Source organism: Ornithorhynchus anatinus, chromosome 4, assembly GCF_004115215.2.
Source record: "Ornithorhynchus anatinus isolate Pmale09 chromosome 4, mOrnAna1.pri.v4, whole genome shotgun sequence".
Classification (NCBI taxonomy): Eukaryota; Metazoa; Chordata; class Mammalia; order Monotremata; family Ornithorhynchidae; genus Ornithorhynchus; species Ornithorhynchus anatinus.
Genome location: NC_041731.1, coordinates 12,907,040 through 12,927,553, shown reverse-complemented (window position 1 = coordinate 12,927,553; position 20,514 = coordinate 12,907,040). Strand labels below are relative to the sequence as shown.

Genomic DNA, 20,514 nt, shown 5'->3' with positions numbered 1-20,514 from the left:
TCGTAACTACTTTTCCATGTCTCCTACATAAGATTTATCAACCAATATGTCTAACTGCAATTCAACTTCCTAAATTTTGTGTCGTTTAACTAGCTAATAGGTAAGATATATTAAAAGAACAGGGAACGGGATTCTATCAACCTTTTGGTTCCTTAAAACTTGATGATCTAACGATGGGTAGCATAGGATAGTGGGGAGAGTACAGGTCTCGTCTGCTGTGTTACCTTGGACGAGTCATTTCCTCATCTTGAAAATGGGCATAAAATATCTGGATCACCATTCCTCAGATTGTGAACCTGTATGGAACAGTGATTTATATCCGTTCCTATTCCAGCACTTAGCACACAATAAGCACTTACTTATAATTGTTAATCAATCAATGGTATTTATTGAGTGCTTACAGTGTGCAAGACACTGTACTAAGTGTGTGGAAGAGTACAACAGAATTGGTAGACATGTTCCCTACCCACAACAAGCTTACAGTATAGAGGGGGAGACAGACATTAATATAAATAAATTACGGATAATAATAATAATGATAATGGTATTTGTTAAGCCGGGCACTGTACTAAGTGCTGGGGTGGATACAAGCAAATCTGGTTGGACACAGCCCCTGTCCCGCAGTGGCCTCACAGTCTTAATCCCCATTTTACAGATGAGATAACTGAGGCAAAGAGTGGTGAAGTAACTTGCCCAAGGCCACAAAGCAGACAGGTGGCAGAGCTGGGATAAGTGCTGAGGGTGGCAAGGGATAATACCAAGTTTCCAAAGGGTCCAGACTCAAGTGAATAGATGACGCAGAAGGGAGAGGTAGCTGGGGAAAGAGGGCTTAGTTGGGGAGGGCCTCCTGGAGGAGATGGGAACTTAATAAGATTCTGAAGCTGGGGAGAGTGGTGGTCGGGTGAATACAGAAGGGAAAGGTGTTCCAGTCCAGAGGGAGGATGTGGGCAAGGTGCCGATGATGAGATAAATGGGATCTGGGCACAGGGGCCAACCTGGCACTAGACAAGAGAAGTGTGTGGGCTGGGTGGTAATAGTACATCAGTGAGGTAAGGTAGGAGGGGTAACTGGATTGAGTACTTTAAAGGCAAGGGTAAGGAGTTTCTCTTCCATGCAGAGGTGGATGAGCAACGCCTGGAGGTTCTTGAGGAATGGGGAGATTTGGATGGAATTTTTTTTTTTTAAGAAAAAATGATCCAGGCAGCAGTGTGAAGTATTGCCTTGAGTGCGGAGAGACAGGAGGCAGGGCAGTCACAATGACTACTGGATTTCAATCGAAATCCAACTGCCTTCTCAACCCTTTCCCAGCCCCAGCCACACACAAACACATTCACCTCTTGTCCAAAGTGAAGGTCATAGCTTCTAATTACTTTAGTGAATGAAAATAAATAACTGCTGTAAAGTAGATGAATACAATGTCCACAGCTAAGGAGAAACAGAAAATAAATTCAGACAACTCACAAAAGAAAGAAGACTTAAGCAGTGGGATTGAGAATTCTACTTCATTCTTCAATTCGATAGTATTTGCTAAATTTCTATTGGGAGCAGAACATTGTATTAGGGGATTATAAACTTAAAGTAAGAATAATAGACGTGGCCTTCATCCTCAAGGAACTCAAAGTCTAATAGAGCAGCATAGTATAGCACAAAGAGCACAGGCCTGTGAGTCAGAGAACCTGGGTTTGAAATGTCATGGTATATTCTTGTACTGTTCTTTCCCAAGCGCTTAGTACAGTGCTCTGCACACAGTAAGTGCTTAATAAATATGAATGAATGAATGAATGAACTTAGCAGCTTTGTGACTTTGGGGAAGCCACTTATCCTTATGCCTCACTTCCCACATCTGCAAAATGGGGATTCAAGAACTGTCCTTCCTCCGACTTAAACTGTCAGTCCCTTGTGGGACCTGTTTATGTTTTATCTATCCCAGCACTTAGTACAGTGCTTTGCATATATTAAGTGCTTAACAAATGCCACAATTATTAATAATGTTTTTAGATGAGGTAGGCAGACATAGTCAATACATATCCCTGTGGATGAAGAGCATTGCTACAGCTCTTTAAAGCAAAAATCAGTAAACAATAAATGATTAGATAAATAAATGGTATAGATAAATGTGTAAAATAAAGTCTATGCCCAACCAAATTAGATGCAATTCTAAATAAATGTTTGTTGAACAATAGGTCTTGTTCTTACACACTACCAATTTCTTGGCCTAAGCCTTTCCTCCTGCTGAGACCTTTGATATTCCACTGACAAAAACCTGAAGTAAATTTAAAACAAAGCTGCATCTTAATGACCCCATTCTAATCCTCCTTGACCTCTCTGCTGCCTTTGACACTGTCGACCATCCCCTCCTCCTCCACACCTTATCTCACCGTGGCTTCACGGACTTTCGTCCTCTCCCCGTTCTCCTCATCTCTCTGGCCGGTCATTCTCGGTCTCCTCCGCAGGCGCCTCCTCCCCCTCCCATCCTTTAACTGTTGGAGTTCCTCAAGGGGGTCAGTTCTTGGCCCTCTTCTGTTCTCCATTTACACTCACTCCCTCGGTGAACTCATTCGCTCTCACAGCTTTGACTTCCATTTCTAGGCAGATGACACACAGATCTACATCTCTGCCCCTGTCCTCTCCCCCTCCCTTCAGGCTTGCATCTCCTCCCGCCTCCAGGAGGTCTCCACCTGGATGTCGGCCCGCCACCTAAAACTCAACATGAGCAAGACTGAGCTCCTCATCTTCCCTTCCAAGCCCGGTCCTCTCCCAGCCTTCCCTATCACCGTGGATGGCACGACCATCCTTCCCATCTCTCGGGCCCGCAATCTCGGTGTCATCCTTGACTCGTCTCTCTCGTTCACCCCACACATCCTATCCGTTACCGAGACCTGCCGGTTAAATCTTTACAATATCACCAAGATCCGCCCTTTCCTCTCCACCCAAATGGCTACCTTACTATTACGGGCTCTCGTTATATCCCGGCTAGACTACTGTGTCGGCCTTCTCTCTGATCTCCCTTCCTCCTCTCTCGCCCCGCTCCGGTCTATTCTTCACTCCGCTGCCCGGCTCATCTTCCTGCAGAAACGATCTGGGCATATCACTCCCCTTCTTAAACACCTCCAGTGGTTGCCTATCGACCTCCGCTCCAAACAAAAACTCCTCACTGTAGGTTTCAAGGCTCTCCATTACCTTGCCCCTTCCTACCTCTCCTCCCTTCTCTCTTTCTACCGCCCACCCCGCACGCTCCGCTCCTCTGCCGCCCACCTCCTCACCGTCCCTCGGTCTCGCCTATCCCGCCGTCGACCCCTGGGCCACATCCTCCCGCGGTCCTGGAACGTCCTCTCTCCTCACCTCCGCCAAACTGATTCTCTTCCCCTCTTCAAAACCCTCCTTAAAACTCACCTCCTCCAAGAGGCCTTCCCAGACTGAGCTCCCCTTCTCCCTCTACTCCCTCTACCGCCCCCCCTTCACCTCTCCGCAGCTTAACCCTCTTTTCCCCCCATTTCCCTCTGCTCCTCCCCCTCTCCCTTCCCGTCCCCTCAGCACTGCACTCGTCCGCTCAACTGTATATATTTTCATTACCCTATTTATTTTGTTAATGAAATGTACATCGCCTTGATTCTATTTAGTTGCCATTGTTTTTACGAGATGTTCTTCCCTTTGACTCTATTTATTGCCATTGTTCTCGTCTGTCCATCTCCCCCGATTATACTGTAAGCCTGTCAAACGGCAGGGACTGTCTCTATCTGTTGCTGACTTGTTCATTCCAAGCGCTTAGTCCAGTGCTCTGCACATAGTAAGCGCTCAATAAATACTATTGAATGAATGAATGAATGAATGAATGAATAAATGATACTTTACTGACTATCCATTAAAAAATTCTTGCCCGTTAATAATGCCAACTTGATTTTCCTTTAGCAGGAGCTTGCAACAGACCAATTCCTTCCTGCAGAATGTTAAATTGCTAACGCTCCATCTTCGACTGACTCTTATTCCCTTCTATTTAAATTGTTTGGCCCATATGGGACAGGGGCTGTGTCCAATCTGATTATCTAGGCTTGCCACACGGTAAGCAGTAACTAATGATCAATCAATCATATTCATTGAGCATTTACTGGGTGCTAAACACTGCACTAAGCTCTTGGGAGAGTACAGTATAACAGAGTTGGTAGTCACATTCCCATCCTCAAAAAGTATATAGTCTAGAAGGGCATTCAGCCATTATATAAATGATGGATATGTATATAAGTGCGGAAGGGCTGAGGGAGGAGTGAATAAAGGCTTCAAATCCAAGCACAAGGGCAATGCAGAGAGAGTGGGAGAACAGGAAATGAGGGACTTAGTTGGGGAAGATCTCTTGGAGGAGATGTGCCTTCAAATAAGGCTTTGAAGGTGGGAAGAGTGATCACCTGTTGGACATGAAGAGCAGGGCATTCCAGACCGGAGACAGGATGTGTGCCTGAGGTCAGCAGTGAGACAGAGGAGATGGAGGTACAGTAAGTAGTTTAATCACCACCCACTAAGCATTAATTTGTTGTCCTTGGAAAAAATCAAGGGCAGAGGTGTCACTGTATTATTGAACTGCACTGAAGTTGAACTTTGTAGTGACTGATGGGCTGAGGTTGAATTTTTTCTTGATCATGAAAGATCTTGGGATAAAGTTCTTATAGGTAACTGTGGCAAGTAATCTCCAAATCCAGAATTCCTCTGAGGATTTCATTTCCTTATGAAATTGGTTTCTCTTCGCTAAGGTAGACTTATCGAGAAGAATTTTGGCCAGATTATCCAATTAGTTATAAGTAGAAAGATTTATTTTACTAAAACAAAGCTCCACATTAGCCAATTTAATGATTTTAAAAAATCCTGAAAATTGCATCCCCACTTGATTTTACTTCAAGTAAATATACAATGTGGATTATGTTTATGGCTCTTCTGGGACACTGACACTGAAAACCTGTAATATGGAGAAAATCTATGAATGTGCAACACACAAAGTTGTTGTTGTTGTTGTGTGTGTGTGTGTGTGTGTGTGTGTGTGTGAGAGAGAGAGAGAGAGAGAGAGAGAGAGAAATATACAGAGAGAGAGAGACAGATTTTCATTATTTTCCTACAGCTAGGACTTACTGAATTCCTTTTGGAAAATGATTCTCACACACTGTTAAGCACCAATATATAGAGACAAAATTTATGAAAATCAATCTTTTTGTCACATGTTCTGCAATCCTGGCTAACACTCTCTGACCATGGATTATGAAGTACTGTGTTCTTTACTGAACATGATCAAGAAAGTCAATGGTCCTTCAGCAATTGCCAGAGAGACGATAAAGTTACTATTAAGTCATTGTTTTCTCATTGCTATCCTTTTGGAAACAGGGGAATGAGTCTAATTTGAAAGAGACAATGTCTAGGGCCCAAAGAGATATGGTTTGGGAAAAGTGACACCCTTTCCTCCTGATGTGTTATTACTGGAAGTAATTTCTGAGGTGATATTTATACAAATCTATCACTAGAAAGATGGTTGTGTCCACTGATGCAGGGAAGGAATCAAGACAGCAAATTAACCTCTCTGTCAACACCTCTCTCCCTTTCCTGAAAACCTCTAGTTTGAGGAAGAGTGTCATATTTCTCATCAGCTGTCTGCATCGTCTTGAAAACCATTCTCAAACGTGGACCAGAGTACATCACTAATGGAAGAACGGGGCCTTTCGCATCTTTCGCCTCCGTTCACTTGGCAGGGCCCCCAAGTCGTGATCATCCAACCGATACGGAACAGATCATGGGAAATAGACATGTGGACTCAATTCCATTCCCAGAAAATACATTTTCATTTCTCTGAAGCCACAGTGGTTGGCACAAATTAGCACCCTTCTTGGCAACCCGGTACAGAAGTCAGAGGTGGAATGGATCATGAAGACAAAACTTCCCTCTCTAAATACAGATTAAGGGCACTGGATGAAAATCTAAAACAGAAGCCATTTTCCATTACTGAATCAGCCATCCCAATATTCTATCTCCAGGAGTGGCTAAAGATTCTACAAGGAAGTTATGGTGGCTGGCTCGGTTACCACAAGCTGGGCCTCTGTCTAACTAAAGGCTATTTTCAGTCTCCTGTGCTGTCAGTCTGGCACCTTTTCCCATAACAGTTAGAGGTCATTTGAGAGTATAACTGGAAATACAGCATGTCTCAATACATTAAGATACTCTGGAAATCCGGAGGCTGGGAGTCTGCAGTCATGTCTCTTCACTCAATAGGAAAGCACTTCAACATCTCTATTCCTCAGTCAAGCAACTACAAAGCTCTCCATCTAGAAATTTTAAAGGCTGAAAAATTAAAATAGTTCCAACTATTTTGTTGAGTAGTACTTCAAAAATGTAAATCAATAATAATTTGAACAGCAGATTCAGATTCAGTAACCCAATACTCGGGCTAGTTTGGGATGGGTAAAAGTATTATCCCTCTCTAATTAACTTGCACTTTCTAAGTGTAAACCTTCAGAGAAAAGAGGTGCAGATTACAAAATGTAGTTTCTTATCCCTAACATTTGTGAATTGAAAATAGTATTAGCCACACTGAAATAGTAGCCTCCCAGATGAAAACAGAGGTGCCACTTCAAAAGACATTAGCTCATAGTGGGCAGGGAAGAACATGTGTACCAACTCTGATGTACTGCATTCTCCCAAGTGCTTAGCCTTGCACGGAGTAAGCACTCAAATAAATATGACTGATTAGGAACCGGCAAATATTTCAAAGCAAAGTTTAGGGAGTGAAAGATCTAAATAATGCTACATTGGAAACAAAAGAAATAGTGAGGATCCAAAATATCACATAGAGAGTAGCGGTAGAGAGAAAAAGTCAGGTCAGGGTGATCTATCCTTAACTTTGAGGATGGATGATGTCAAGAGAGCATCAGATACACTGTTCAGGTGCAAGAGTGGTTTGTGGTTTGCTAATCTCCAACTCCCACGACTAATGAAAGGCTTCCAGAAAGTCTCTGTTGTTCAGATTCTTCCAATTTAAACACTGATCCACAAGTTACCCCTCCCATGATTGGCTCCCCCAGGCAGGATCTGATTGGCGGGCAAATCTGCTTGTTGAGTACTCACCATGCCTGGCCAGAGCCGATTGGTGGGAAAAATTTTTCTTTTGAGTGCCCTGTCCCAGCAATGTAACCGCCTCTGGTTTTAAATAGGGGACAATGGGTACATTGGTTTTCATGACAGCAGGCACTGTTTCCCAGGTCTCCTGGCTACCCATCCCATGCTCTTTCCACAGCAAAATCAAAAACTCTGAGAAAAGGGATATCAGAAAATGTGGGAGGCATATTGGAGTGGTGGGGAGGCATCTGGGTGTGACTGCTGGAGTTCTGGATGAAATAGAGAGAGCCTGGAAGAGTTTCAATATCTTCTCAAGTCAGATAATTAACTGCAAAGAAGTGAAAGGGAGGGAAAATATTCTCCAGTCCTTCCTGAGAAACTGGAGCTAGCAGCTTTTCTTCTGCTAATTTGCGATTCCCTGTGAAAAATCCAGGACTTTTTCCTTGTTGGGAGCAGGGGAGGGAGTGGTGGGGAGAAGCAAACAGTCTGAAACCCAAACTTCAAGCCCCCCAAAATTAAGGGTAAATGGTTGGATCCTTGTTCCACTAAAGCTGGGGGGCAATGTATCTACCACATCACTTATTACAGTGCCTGGCACATTGTAAATGCTTATCAAAACCCATGATCATTATTATTATTATTATTATTATTACTACTTAAGGAAGGCAGTCCTAAAATGCGAGTCATCCCCTGCTGTACCCCCACTTCACTAACAATGTCAAAAATCGAGCCTTAGACTTGAGAAAGGGAATAGCTGCTTTGTAAAGCCAACTCTAAAACAGTACATCTCAAGGAATCCACCAAACAGAATGCTCTCTGCTATTACAGTTAGATTAGTTTCAAGATAACCATTGTTCTTTCAAGCATCATTGCCGCTGTCAGACAGAATGCTGGTTGAAATGAGCATCTGTTTACTCCATACACCAAGTTCTTCAAGCTTTTAGATTGAACACTGTTGGGGGCATCTCCCCCAAGAGGACTTCCGCAACTAAGCCCTCATTTCCCCTTCTCCCTTGTGAGTCATGCTTGCACTTGGATCTGTACCCTGTATTCACCGCCCAGCCCTCACTTACTTACATATCCATAATTTATTTTAATGACTGTTTCTCCCTCTAGACTGTAAGCTTCTGGTGGGCAAGGAACATGTCTACTAACACTCTTATATTGTACTTTCTTAAGTGCTCTGCACAAAGTAAGTGCTCTGCACAAAGTAAGTGCCATTATGATACGACACCTTACCCCTGGTCATAGCCATTCCAAGAAATATACAACTCAGGAATAGAGCTGCCATTGACATCTCAATGATCCAACGCAACATTGCAAGATGCCAAAACAGAAGTTACAGTTTCTCCACCACATCTAAAATTGCGAGACCAAAAAATCTTGTATCCACTTTAAAGAAAGCAGATGGATTTATATAAATGACTAAAGACCCTGTTGGGGAATCCTACATTTCTTTCTGGGGGTAACATTGCAGATCTCAAATAATCTCCTCCAAATGAGCTCCTAGAAATTTTCTGCTACTGGAGGCTAAATGACACACTTTGACGAGGCTCAGAAACCAAACCGAGTGATAACTCCCCCCGCCAGATGGAGTTGCTTGTGGAAAACATTGCACCTTTGAAGTGAAACCATCTCACTAAAATGCAAAGTCCTCTTCCTTAATGGAGGGGAATTCTTCCTTCATTATGTCAAGTATTACAGAGTGAAATCCTCTCCACAAAAAGCTCACAAAAATGAATGGTGCAGGGACAATATCATGAGACCACAACATATATTTGAATTAGGAAGGCAACTAGGAAGATTGTTAAATTAGCCCTTAGGCAAATCACCCTATCTGAAAAACCAATTTACAGTTGCTCCTTGCAATAGAATGAAACATTTACAGCTACGAAGCCACTTTTCATCAAGTATGCCAAAATGGCTGGCACATTTACAATCACACCATATGTCTTTCTCTCTATCATAATAAAAAGTACTCTAGTGACCCACTCTTTATGGCTAGGAGACACAAAACCAGGAGACACGACAGTTATGGCTGTCTAATGGCGGTTTACAGTGTCATTACAATAACCACCATCCAAATCATTTTCAGAGAAAACCTATTTTACTCATATTCCTGCATCAACTGGTACACATTGGCCTGGGAAAGGACACTGTTTCAAGTTGTTGTGGAAAACAGGAGATATGAAACCAAGGATGAAGAGAATGATTGAAAATGATCTTCATTTTCATCTAGAACTTAAAGACCACATGCAGGGCTATTTCCACTGCTCCTCCTTTACCATCTCCATTTAGAGTTTTTGTACATGACGTAAGACCATTTAAACTTTCTCACACATCTTCTGACAAGGTAAATGTATTTCACACTCTAGTCAAGCAGGTGGAGCCTAAATTTTATGTAACTAAGAAGACGTTGATTGAATGAGCTTTGCGGCACTAAGGAAGAAATACATCTCACTGACCAACTGGTGTTTAAAACTGGGAAGTGTTAACAGAAGCTAATTGAATCTGCCATGAAAGTTTATAGTGGGAGAAAGGAAATCTTTGAGATAAATAAATCGCACCCCACTTAAAAGCTTGATTGCTCAGAATCAGCATCTTGAATTATGCTAAGAATCAAAAAAGGTTTCCAGTTCAGGTGGTTGAAAACATGCAAATTCCTCCAAGCAATAATCTAGTGGCAGCTCCAGGAGATTCAGAACAGTCCTCAAAAGATATTTTGTATTTATTCTTGTAAAACACTGTCTTCCAAAGCTGTTTCGTTAAAATTAGCAGCATTTAATTAGTCTGTATTATGGTTACTGCTAGTCTAGGGGTCTTGTAAAACAATTGGCGGGGTTGAAGGTTAGAGGATGTGTGGAATGGATGTTGGCCTTGACTGTGGAACTGGAAGGTGGAGGACGTTACAGGCAGCTGAGCTGATGGAACAATGGAACATGGGAAAGGAGAAGCAGAAAGGCCAACGAGAAACCCAGCTGTGGGGAGGTTAGCAGAAGCGGTCTTCACAGCAACGGCTGCTCTAATCAATCTTTCTCTTTCTGACCCCTCAGCTTTTCTTTAAGAGAATAATCGGACAAATTCTGACTGCTCAGATTCTTGGATGGTTTCTAATAACCAACCTTCTTGCAGGATTACTACAGAGGATGGAAAGAATAGATAGGGTATTATTGATAGAATAGAAAGCATATTTGTCCTTTAAGAAGTTTCTAGTATTTGACTAAATCTATTGCAAACTGCAAGCAAAAGAGACTGCTGAGAAGTTTAACTAAAATCAGGTAGGTAAAGACCAACTGTGGAACAGGATGAACAATGTGGAACGAAAAGAGACTTTTCTATGCCTTGACAATCAATTGCATAAAGGCATTTTCAAACCGTGTTCTTGTTTGATCGGTGAGTTTTCAGATATTAAATTGAGGTAATATGAACCGCATTGAATTCAAACTTTTATTCTGATTGTGAATAACTGAAGTATATGCCCGGGTGCGAGAAGAGCTGAGGGTTTTAAAATATTTATAACAGTTGCTTAGCAAAGGTAGAAAAAGGAGTGAGACCGCAATACACCGAGGACACAAATAAAGGGGAATAACATGCATAGGTTTGCGTAAGCCTGCCCCCATCTACCTTAACTCGCTACTCTCCTACTACAACCCAGCTCTCACACTTCGCTCCTCTACTGCTAACCTTCTCACTGTACCTCAGTCTCATCTCTATCTCACTGCTGACTTCTCAACCACGTCCTGCCTCTGGCCTGGAAGGCCCTCCCTCCTCAAAACCGACAGACAATTACTCTCCCCTACTTTGAAGCCTTATTGAAGGCACATCTCCTTCAAGAGGTATTCCCAGACTAAGCCCCACTTTTCCTCATCTCCCACTCCCTTCTGCATCACTCTGACTTGCTCCCTTTGTTCCTCCCCCCTCCCAGCCCCACAGCAGTTATTTACATATCTTTAATTTATTTATACTAATGTCCGCCTCCCCTCACTGTCCCCAACTGTAAGCTCGTGTGTGCAGGGAATGTGTCTGTTTATGTTGGATTGTACTCTCTCAAACGTTCGCAGTAAGCACTCAACAAATATGATCGAATGAATGAACTGCAAAGGAGATAAATGGGCTTATGAGGGAGAGGGAAGGAAAGAAAACATCTATTTGAATGACAACAAAAGCTACCAAAATGTTTTTTTAAAAACTGGCTTTCAAGACAGGAAAATTAAAGGCCTTCAAGACCCTGAATAAACCAAGACAAGCCCTGCATTATTAATGTATTACAGTTCTTCCTAGATCCCTACAAGCCATGGGAATTCTAACTAAACTGCACTAGCCCTACATGAAGAGAGGCCTTGTGGAGAGACTGTAGAAGGGAGAGGAAGTGAGTGGTGTCCATGTGTCCAAAGAACTCAGGTTGTGTTGCTGGGGCCCAGGGCATGTGGAGCCTCAATCCTGGGGCTTAGAACCTCCTGGAACAGCCAAGATCTGGTACGACTAGTGGTCACCACTAAGGCTTGTGATTGCCTGTTGCCACAGCAATCAGGGGCTGCACATAGTTCCAGAGGCTTGCCTTGAGCCAATGGAAAAATCAAGCATTTCTGCTGGTCTGAATATGTATCACACACAAAAAAATTTAAGAACTGAAAGCAATAAGCCCTCTATGAGAATTAGAATGGAAAAGAAAGAAGAGCTCTAACCATTACAGGGGATAATAGAATTTGATCCGCTAGGCAGCCAGGGCTTTTAAAGCACACATCATATAAAAAGACTTAATAGCTTTTTGGATAGAATTGCAAAATTAGTGCAAAAAGGGAATCCAGTAGGTGTTCTGTATTTGGGCTTAAAACTTCATGGGCCACAGCATATTTGTTTGACTTAAGTTGGGAAATGAAATCTTATTGGCTGGTTATGCATACTGGCATGTGGATTAAGTGATTTAGAGAAAAGATACAGAAAACTAGTAAAGCCAATTTTTTCTCTTTGGTGGAGACCACTGAGAATGTTGCCCTGAAATACTATGAGGTTACTGTCTGTCTAGTTTTTCTCACTATTAACATTATTTATCTAGAAGAGGAACCAAACATCACTGAAAGGTGCAAAAAGGAAACCTGCATGATGCTTCTGGGTCCATGCTGGTTACACCTTTGGAAGCACAGAAATATAGGAAAGGAATTAAGATTCAATAAATACAGCAAAAAAAGATATGTACTGGAAAAATGTAGGCTAGCATGTTCATTTGTACCATGGATTTTCAATGGTAAAAATAAATATAAAACAATACAGGTGAAGCCAAGGAGGGAAGCAGTGGGATCTAGTGGAAAGAGTTAGAGAATGTGGATTCAAATTCCTGCCCTACCAATTTTCTGTGTGACCATGGGCAAATCACTTAACTTCACTTGGCTTCTCTGCGCTTCAGTTCCCTCATCTACAAAATACTTGTTCTCCTTCCTACTTACTCTGTGAAGCTCATGTAGGATCTGATTATCCTGTATCTATCCCAGCACTTAGCACGGTGCTTGGCATAAAGTAAGCCAGAAGAATCTTAGTGTAATGGCCTCAGAGTCAGAAGGTTCTAATCCCAGCTCTGCCACTTATCTGCTGGGTGACTCTGGGCAAGTCATTTCACTTCTCTGTGCCTGAGCTACCTTCATCTGTAAAATGGGGATCAAGACTGTGAGCCCTATGTGGGACAGGGGCTGGGTCCAATCTGATTTGCTTATACCCATCCCAGTGCTTTGTATAGTGCCTGGCACATAGTAAGTACATAACAAATACCATTATTATTATTATTAGTAGTAGCAGCAGCAGCTCGGCTTAGTGAAAAAAGCATGGACTTGGGAGTCAGAGGAAGTGGATTCTAATCCCAGCTCTGCCACTTGTCTGCGGCGTGACCTAAGGCAAGTCACTTCTCTGTGCCTCAGTGACCTCATCTGTAAAATAAGATTAAGACTGTGAGCCCCACATGAGACGACCTGATTAGCTTGTTTTTACCCCAGTGCTTATAACAGTGCTTGGCATATAGTAAGGACTTAACAAATACCATCATCATCATCGTTATTATTATTGATTTTTTAAAAAAGGCACAGTTAAACAGAAAATGCTGCTTATAGGAGGAAAGTAAGGTTATGTGGAATTCCTTTCTATAAAAAGGACCTAAAATCTCCCTTTTCGACCATATTTCACAGTTCTCTACACTGATACATCTTCCTCTCTCTGGAACAGTTTCTCCTCAATTATACATCATTTCTCCCTGGAGCTGTTGCTGTCCATATCATTGTCACCACCACAACTATCATCATCACTATTTATTCAGCAATTACTGTGTACAGACGACTGATCTAAATACTTGGTAGTGTATAACACATAGTTCCTGACCTTTAGGAGCTCACACTCATATGTGTCTGTGGGGGCGGAGGTAGTGGTGGAGAAAATGGGAGGGTCCGGTGGTTTGGGGGGCTGAAACATCCTTATTTACAAACAGTGAGAGCAAGAGGGGATAGGATAGAATATTGGGCTGATAATAGTCTATGAAAAGATGAATAACCTAGACTATAATCTCCTAGGCACTTAGTGTTCCGTGTGGAGTAAGCATGCAATAAATATGATTGAAAGGAAGAGGGCACCAAATGCTTTGTGAATAAATGCTAAAGATGGACATATATATGTATATATTAATATATAGAGGGAGAGCAATATAGATATATCTATCTCTCTATATATATATATATCTCAGTCACATTTAGTACACAGACACACATACACAAATACATATAATTTGTGTGTGTGTGTGTGTGCACTCATGCACACTAAATGTGTCTGGTGGACTGAAACGACAACAGATAGTAGAAAGTAGGTGGCATTATTTGGGAATGCTTCCTAGAGAACAAGGAAGTTCAGAAAGGCATTAAAAATTAGAAAAATCTTGAAGGGAGACTTGCAGGGAGATAAAGTTCCAGGCATATGAAGGGTGTCCCTCTCTTAGCAATGCATATATGTAACAATTTATATACTCCATTTATTATTTATTCATAAGAAGAGAAGCAGTGTGTCCTAATGGAAAGAGGAAAGGTCTGCAAATCAGAACTGGGCTCTAATCCCGGCTCCGTCACTTGTTTGCTGTGGGACCTTGGGCAGATCACTTCACTTCTCTGTGCCTCGGTTACCTCATCTGGAAAATGGAGATTAAGATTGTGAGACCCATGTGGGACATGGATTGTATCCAACCTGATTATTTTACAACGACCACAGTTATCTACCCATATCATTGGCACATAGTAAGAGCTTAACAAACACCATTAAAAAATTAATTTTTCATACTCTTGCTATTACTTACTATATCTATATTTTTCCTCATGCTCCCTCCCTATCTACTGCACACCAATGTATATGACTTATGTGTGCTTCCTTCCCCTTTCTCTCTCTTCTTGGGAGCAGAGAGCCTGCTTTTACTTTTGTTGCACTCTCCTAAGTGCCTAGAATAACAATCTTCATGCAGTGACCTAAATTTTACTGTACTGACAAGACTGGGACTAAGACTCACAAATTCAAGGTTGCAGGTACCTTTTGCTTAAGGAAGGGGTTTCAATTTGATCTCCTCATAGGGAGTGCTTATAGTACTCAAAACATTCCTGTATTTAATAAACTTTTCCTTCAGTAGAATTTCACTTGCATCATTAAAAGAGACCTATGGGCAAAAGTATCAAAAAACTAGTGGTCAAGAAAACAAATGGTGAACAGGACTTCGTTTTATTCACAGAGATTAATTCTCCCATGGAGCCAACAAACTGTTAGCTCTCTTCAAGACTGAATTTGCAACATCTGGAATGATACGTTCCTTTTGCAGAAGCCAATTCTATAACTAGGGAGATAAATTGGAAAAAAACCAGGACAAACTGCACACTAGAGGAACTACACTATGAAGAAAAATGCAGGGTCCAGTTTGTATGTAATTTATTCAAGCAATGATGAATGGGGGAAAGCATGGAAATATATACAAATATGTGTGTGTGTATATCATATGTGAGAAGTTTGAGTCTCCCAAGAATGGCGATAACATTCAGCATGAAGATAGATGTGACATAAATGGAGTTCAGTGATGCTATCAGAAAAAGAAAAATATGATTGGGAGTTGACTAATAATAATGACAATACAGATAACACTAAGAACACTACTAATAAAAGTAATTATAATTACAGTGGTATTTGTTTCAGTGATTACTAGGTGACATGCACTTTGTACTTTGGGCTGGGGTAGATACAAGATAATTCAAGCAGCCACAGTCCCCGTCCCACATGGGACTCACATTCTAAAGGGGAGAGATAACGGGTATTGAATTTCCATTTTACCAATGAGGAAGCTGAGGCCCTGAAAAGTTAAGTGATTTGCCCAAGGTCATACTGTAGATAGAAAAGTCAACCAGGTCTGGAAAGCAGACCCGCTACCCTGCGCCCCAGATGAAATCAATCAACCATATTTATTGAGTGCTTACTATGCGCAGAACATTGTATTAAGCACTTCAGAGAGTACATTCTAAGAGAGTAGGCAGACATTCCCTGCTCACAATGAGTTTACTGTCTGGAGAGAGAGACAGACATTAATATAAATAAATAAATTATGGATATGAACATGAGTGCTGTAGGGATGAGGGAGGGGTGAATAAAGGGTGTAAATACAAGTTTGAAGGTGACACAGAAGGGAGCGTGAGGGTTGAGTTGGGGTAGACCTCTTGGAAGAGATGTGCTTTTAATAAGGTTCTGTAGGTGGGAAGAGTGATCGCCTGTCAGATATGAAGAGGGAGGGCATTCCAGGCCAAAGGCAGGATGTGGACGACAGGTCGGTGGCGAGATAGAGGAGATCGAGGTTTAGTGAGTAGGTTGGCATTAGAGGAGTGAGGTGTGTGGGCTGGGTTATATAGTAGGAAAACAGAAAAGAAAGGTAGGAGAGGGCAAGGTGATTGAGTGCTTTACAGTCGACGGGAAGGGGTTTCTATTTGATATAGGTGGATGGGCAACCACCGGATGTTCTTGAAGAGTGAGGAAATATGGACTCTTTTTTAGACAAATGATCCAGGCAGAAGAGTGAAGTATGGACTGGAGTGGAGAGAGACAGGAGGCAGGGAGATCAGCAAGGAGGATGATTCAGTAAAGAGGGAAAGGAGATGGAACAATCCTCAGGTTATTAGTGACTCCACAAGTAAAGAACATATAGTTGCTTGTGAGGATCTAATTCCTCCACTCAAAGTTGTTCACTTGGGCATTTTCCAGGCACGCTGGCATACATTATGGCGTCTCTGGAATTCCATCAGAGGTGCTTATTCATCATCGCCAGCTGATTCCTTTGTTCCTTAAACCCCACATCAGGACCATTTCTTAGCTTTTAGTCTTACAGGCATAGCGTCTCCATGTGCTTACTAAGAGGGACCTAAACTTTGTTCAGGCAAAAATCACCGGCAGCCAAATCTGCAGTATTCAGTAGAGTGTCTAGCACTCAGTAGGCACTCAATAAATAGTACTGAAAAGCATGCTACAGATTTTCACAACTCTTTGAAGAAAGCCCAGCCTTCAAATAGCTTGGTCATGAGTGAAATCTATCATGTACAATCCCCAAGCAGAGTGCTGATTTATTTGTGTCGTACGCTCTGCTCCTTTACCTACAATCTTCTACAGAGTGAGAAACCAAGAACCAGATCAACTGACTTCACAAGACCACAGTCAGCAGCTTGTCAGAACAAGGCAAAAAGCCCCAGGCTTCTGCATCCCTTTTCGCTGATCTATATATGACTACGCTTTTCTTGGTACACCTCAACAGGAAAGAGGATCATCACAATGCAAGAAGTGTAAGCTGAGGGATAAAAAGTAAAAAATCTCTCAGGACATCTTGAGGGGAAAGACAGTGCTGCACTTCAAAAACATATTTAGTCAATGACCTCGAAAAATTTTAACGTATATTGTCTAAGAGAAACAGGAAGGTTATATTACATATTTAATCATGGAAAACGGGAGCCCAGATGAACTCAGGAATTCAGCCAAAGTGACCTAAAGGTCTGTGGGTTATTTCCATGGGGCTGTGGGTGGGCACTGCCCCCAGGGGATTGGCAGTGAAAGGTCCTATTAGAGGGGGTTAAGCTTTTAGCTTTGCTTCTGTGACTTTTTGGGTAGGGCAAGGCTTGACTCTGGAGCCAAAAACAGTGGAACTGATATGTTGGATCTGCCTCTTTGTCCCCATGAGGAGGAGGAGGGGGAAGGAGAAAGGTGTGGGGAGGGAGAATGAAGTCGGGGGTGTGAGAGTAGAGAGAGAGAGGAAGGGGTGGCGGAAGGAGGGGAAAGAACAACACCTCCCCTCCTGTCACATTTTGTAGGAAAGGAAGCAGGATGCTTGGAGGGTTGGGCAGATCTCTCTAATGGGGCTTAGGAACTCAGGAAAAAGAATGTCTCAGTGTCACTGTGAGCCAGAAAAACAACCGTGGCAGCAGAGGAGGTGGAACAGCACTGTTGAGTAGTTTTTCCTGTTCTCCATTCCTTTCTCCAGTCTTTTTCTCTCTCCTTAACCTCTCTGGTTTCTTCCATTCTCTTTTCTTTTCTCTCCTCTTTTCTACCCACTGCACAATTCCCCTGTTCCCTCAAAGTTCTGCCCTCCTATTGCTCCATTCTCCAAAAGCACTCCAAATGAAACACTGGAACTTCTGCCTAGGAGACCAGTTACAGAAATGAGACTGGAAGATGGAGAAACATGATGATGATGATGTTGGTATTTGTTAAGCGCTTACTATGTGCCGAGCACTGTTCTAAGCGCTGGGGTAGACACAGGGGAATCAGGCTGTCCCACGTGGGGCTCACAGTCTTCATCCCCATTTTACAGATGAGGGAACTGAGGCACCGAGAAGTGAAGTGACTTGCCCACAGTCACACAGCTGACAAGTGGCCTAGTCAGGATTCGAACTCGTGACCTCTGACTCCAAAGCCCGGGCTCTTTCCACTCAGCAACGCTGCTTCTCTGAGGCTGAGGCTGTGGCTGCGGCTGAAGCAGCGTGGCACAGTGGAAAGAGCGTGGGCTTTGGAGTCAGAGGTCATGGGTTTGAATCCCGGTTCTGCCACTTCTCAGCTGTGTGATTGTGGGCGAGTCACTTCACTTCTCTGTGCCTCAGTCACCTCATCTGTAAAATGGGGATTAACTGTGAGCCTCACGTGGGACAACCTGATTACCCTGTATCTACCCCTGCGCTTAGAACAGTGCTCTGCACATAGTAAGTGCTTAACAAATGCCAACATTATTATTATTAGAGTTAGCCAGCCCCTAGGTAGAGACTCTAAGGCAAGGCAGGCAGGGAAAGTCCAGCCTACTGAGGACTTTAGCTACCTCCACTCTACAGGCTGTAGTTTGCTCTTCTAGAACAGTCCGCTTGGCATTCTGGTCGACAAATCCCCACACAGCTGCAGAATCAATGGGCACCCACTGAGGCTTGAAGAGAACAAATGGAAACACTTTTTCATTTAGTGGAAAGTACGCAAAAGGAATTTGGAACTAAGAAACTTGGGGAGGGGGTCAGAAACATCAGTATCTCCAAGAAGTATTTAAATACCCTTTTTAATGGTACTTGTTAAGTGCTTACTATGAGCCAGGCACTGTACTAGGCACTGGGGTAGATATGAGACAATCAGACTCTGTTCCATATGGGGCTCACAGTGTTAATCCCCATTTTACAGATGAGGCAACTGAGGCACAGAGAAGTGATGTGACTTGCCTGAGGTCCACAGCAGACAAGTGGTGGAGCTGGGCTCAGAACCCAGGTCCTTCTGACTCTCAGGCCCATACTCTATCCACTGTGACACACTGCTTCTCATGGCTGATGGACCAAGATTCTTTCAATCAGTCAGTGGTATTTAATCCCAGCTCCGCTGCTTGTCTGCTGTGGGACCTTGGGCAAGTCACTTCATTTCTCTGTGCCTCAGTGACCTCATCTGTAAAATGGGGACTGAGACTGTGAGCTCCACATGAGACAGGAACTGTGTCCAATTCGATTTGCTTGTATCCATCCCCACACTTAGTACAGAGCCTGGCACGAAGTTAGTACTTACCAAATATAATCATCATTATTGAGCATTTACGGAATGTGGAGCACTGTACTAAGCACTTGGAAGGGTGTGATAGAATAAGTAGACACAATCCCTGCCTTCAAGCACCTTCCAGTGTATAATCTGTGTCAGAAGAAAAGTTAGAGATGTTGGATGGTGCATTTAAATTCATGCGGCTGGATGTGAAAGGAAGGCAACCACCACACCATTCCAACCTCCGGCACTGCATGTGATTTTGCAGCTTTTCAATGCTCACTGGACCACACTTCAGCTTCCATCACCCATCCCCCCGGCTGCTGTCTCTCCTCGTCAGATACCTGCACCTGGGGAGTTATGGTCAGCACTGGATGCTCAATTCTCCCTGCTGGCCCAAGTTCCGGTTCAATATGAACATTTTGATGATTCCTTCTCTAGAAAGATCATCTGTCTGGTCGAAGGGACAAGAGGTCGATCAACCAATGGTATTTAGTGAGCATTTACTATGTTCAGAGTGCTGTATTAAGTGCTTGGGAGAGGACAATGTAACAGAGTTATTACATATAATTCCTGCCCATTAAGAGGAGATGCCAGGGGACTAGAGACTCCCTCCCTCCTTAGGTCAGGGCTGTGTGAAAGCCACTGAAACTCAATGTGCCTTTTGGGCCCAACCCCTGAGTCTGTGGAAATAAATGAGTGACATGAGTGTAAATGAGTGAAAAATGTGTGATGTCGCTGGAGAAGGCATCTCACACCTTGTGGGCAAACAGGCGGGACTCCGATTTCACCCCTCAACTCCCCCTCTGGCTTTGAGTGCGAGACAGCTTAGCCCTAATTTTTGGCATCTCCTTGGCCACAAACAGATGGCTTGGAATAGTAAACCCCAACATCTTCCTTTCCTTTCCCCAAATTGACCAACTCTAGAATACTCATCAAGGAACGGTTTCGACTTCACACTGGTTAATACCGAACACATTCAAAACCCTAATCTTGTCACTGAAAATACAGGGTTAGCAGTGCAATGAAAGTTTCTTGTTTCATGAACATGAGTTTTATATTCTGTGCTACAACTAATTCAGTAATGACTAACTTGTAATACACTGATGCAGAACAGCAGTGTGTTAACGGAAATAAACTTCAATGGTACCATTCCTTCTCTACTTCTGGTTAAATCGTTTTCATAAAGCAGGGATATAGTCTAGTTACCTGTCATATTGCAGTAAACTTTCAAGGGCCCCAGTGAGCCACTGCCATCAGGATCTATCCAGTAGTAATTGGAGGTTTTGCCCAGGTGTTTGTATGCTTCACAGGAGAGTTCATAGATAGCTGAAATAAAAGACATCCCATTAGTAAATCCAAACAAACAAAAAAAATTACGTACAGCTTTTTTTC

General features: G+C 42.8%; 1 protein-coding gene across 1 annotated transcript in view; it reads right to left on the bottom strand.

Moving 5' to 3' along the window:
• The window catches only part of CNTNAP2 (contactin associated protein 2), a 1,271,576-nt gene that overhangs the window by 429,466 nt on the left and 821,596 nt on the right, over nt 1–20,514 (bottom strand). The window contains exon 12 of the mRNA XM_029062825.2: nt 20,329–20,448. Within this exon, the coding sequence (XP_028918658.1) occupies nt 20,329–20,448 (120 nt within the window). The remainder of the gene's footprint in view (nt 1–20,328; nt 20,449–20,514) is intronic.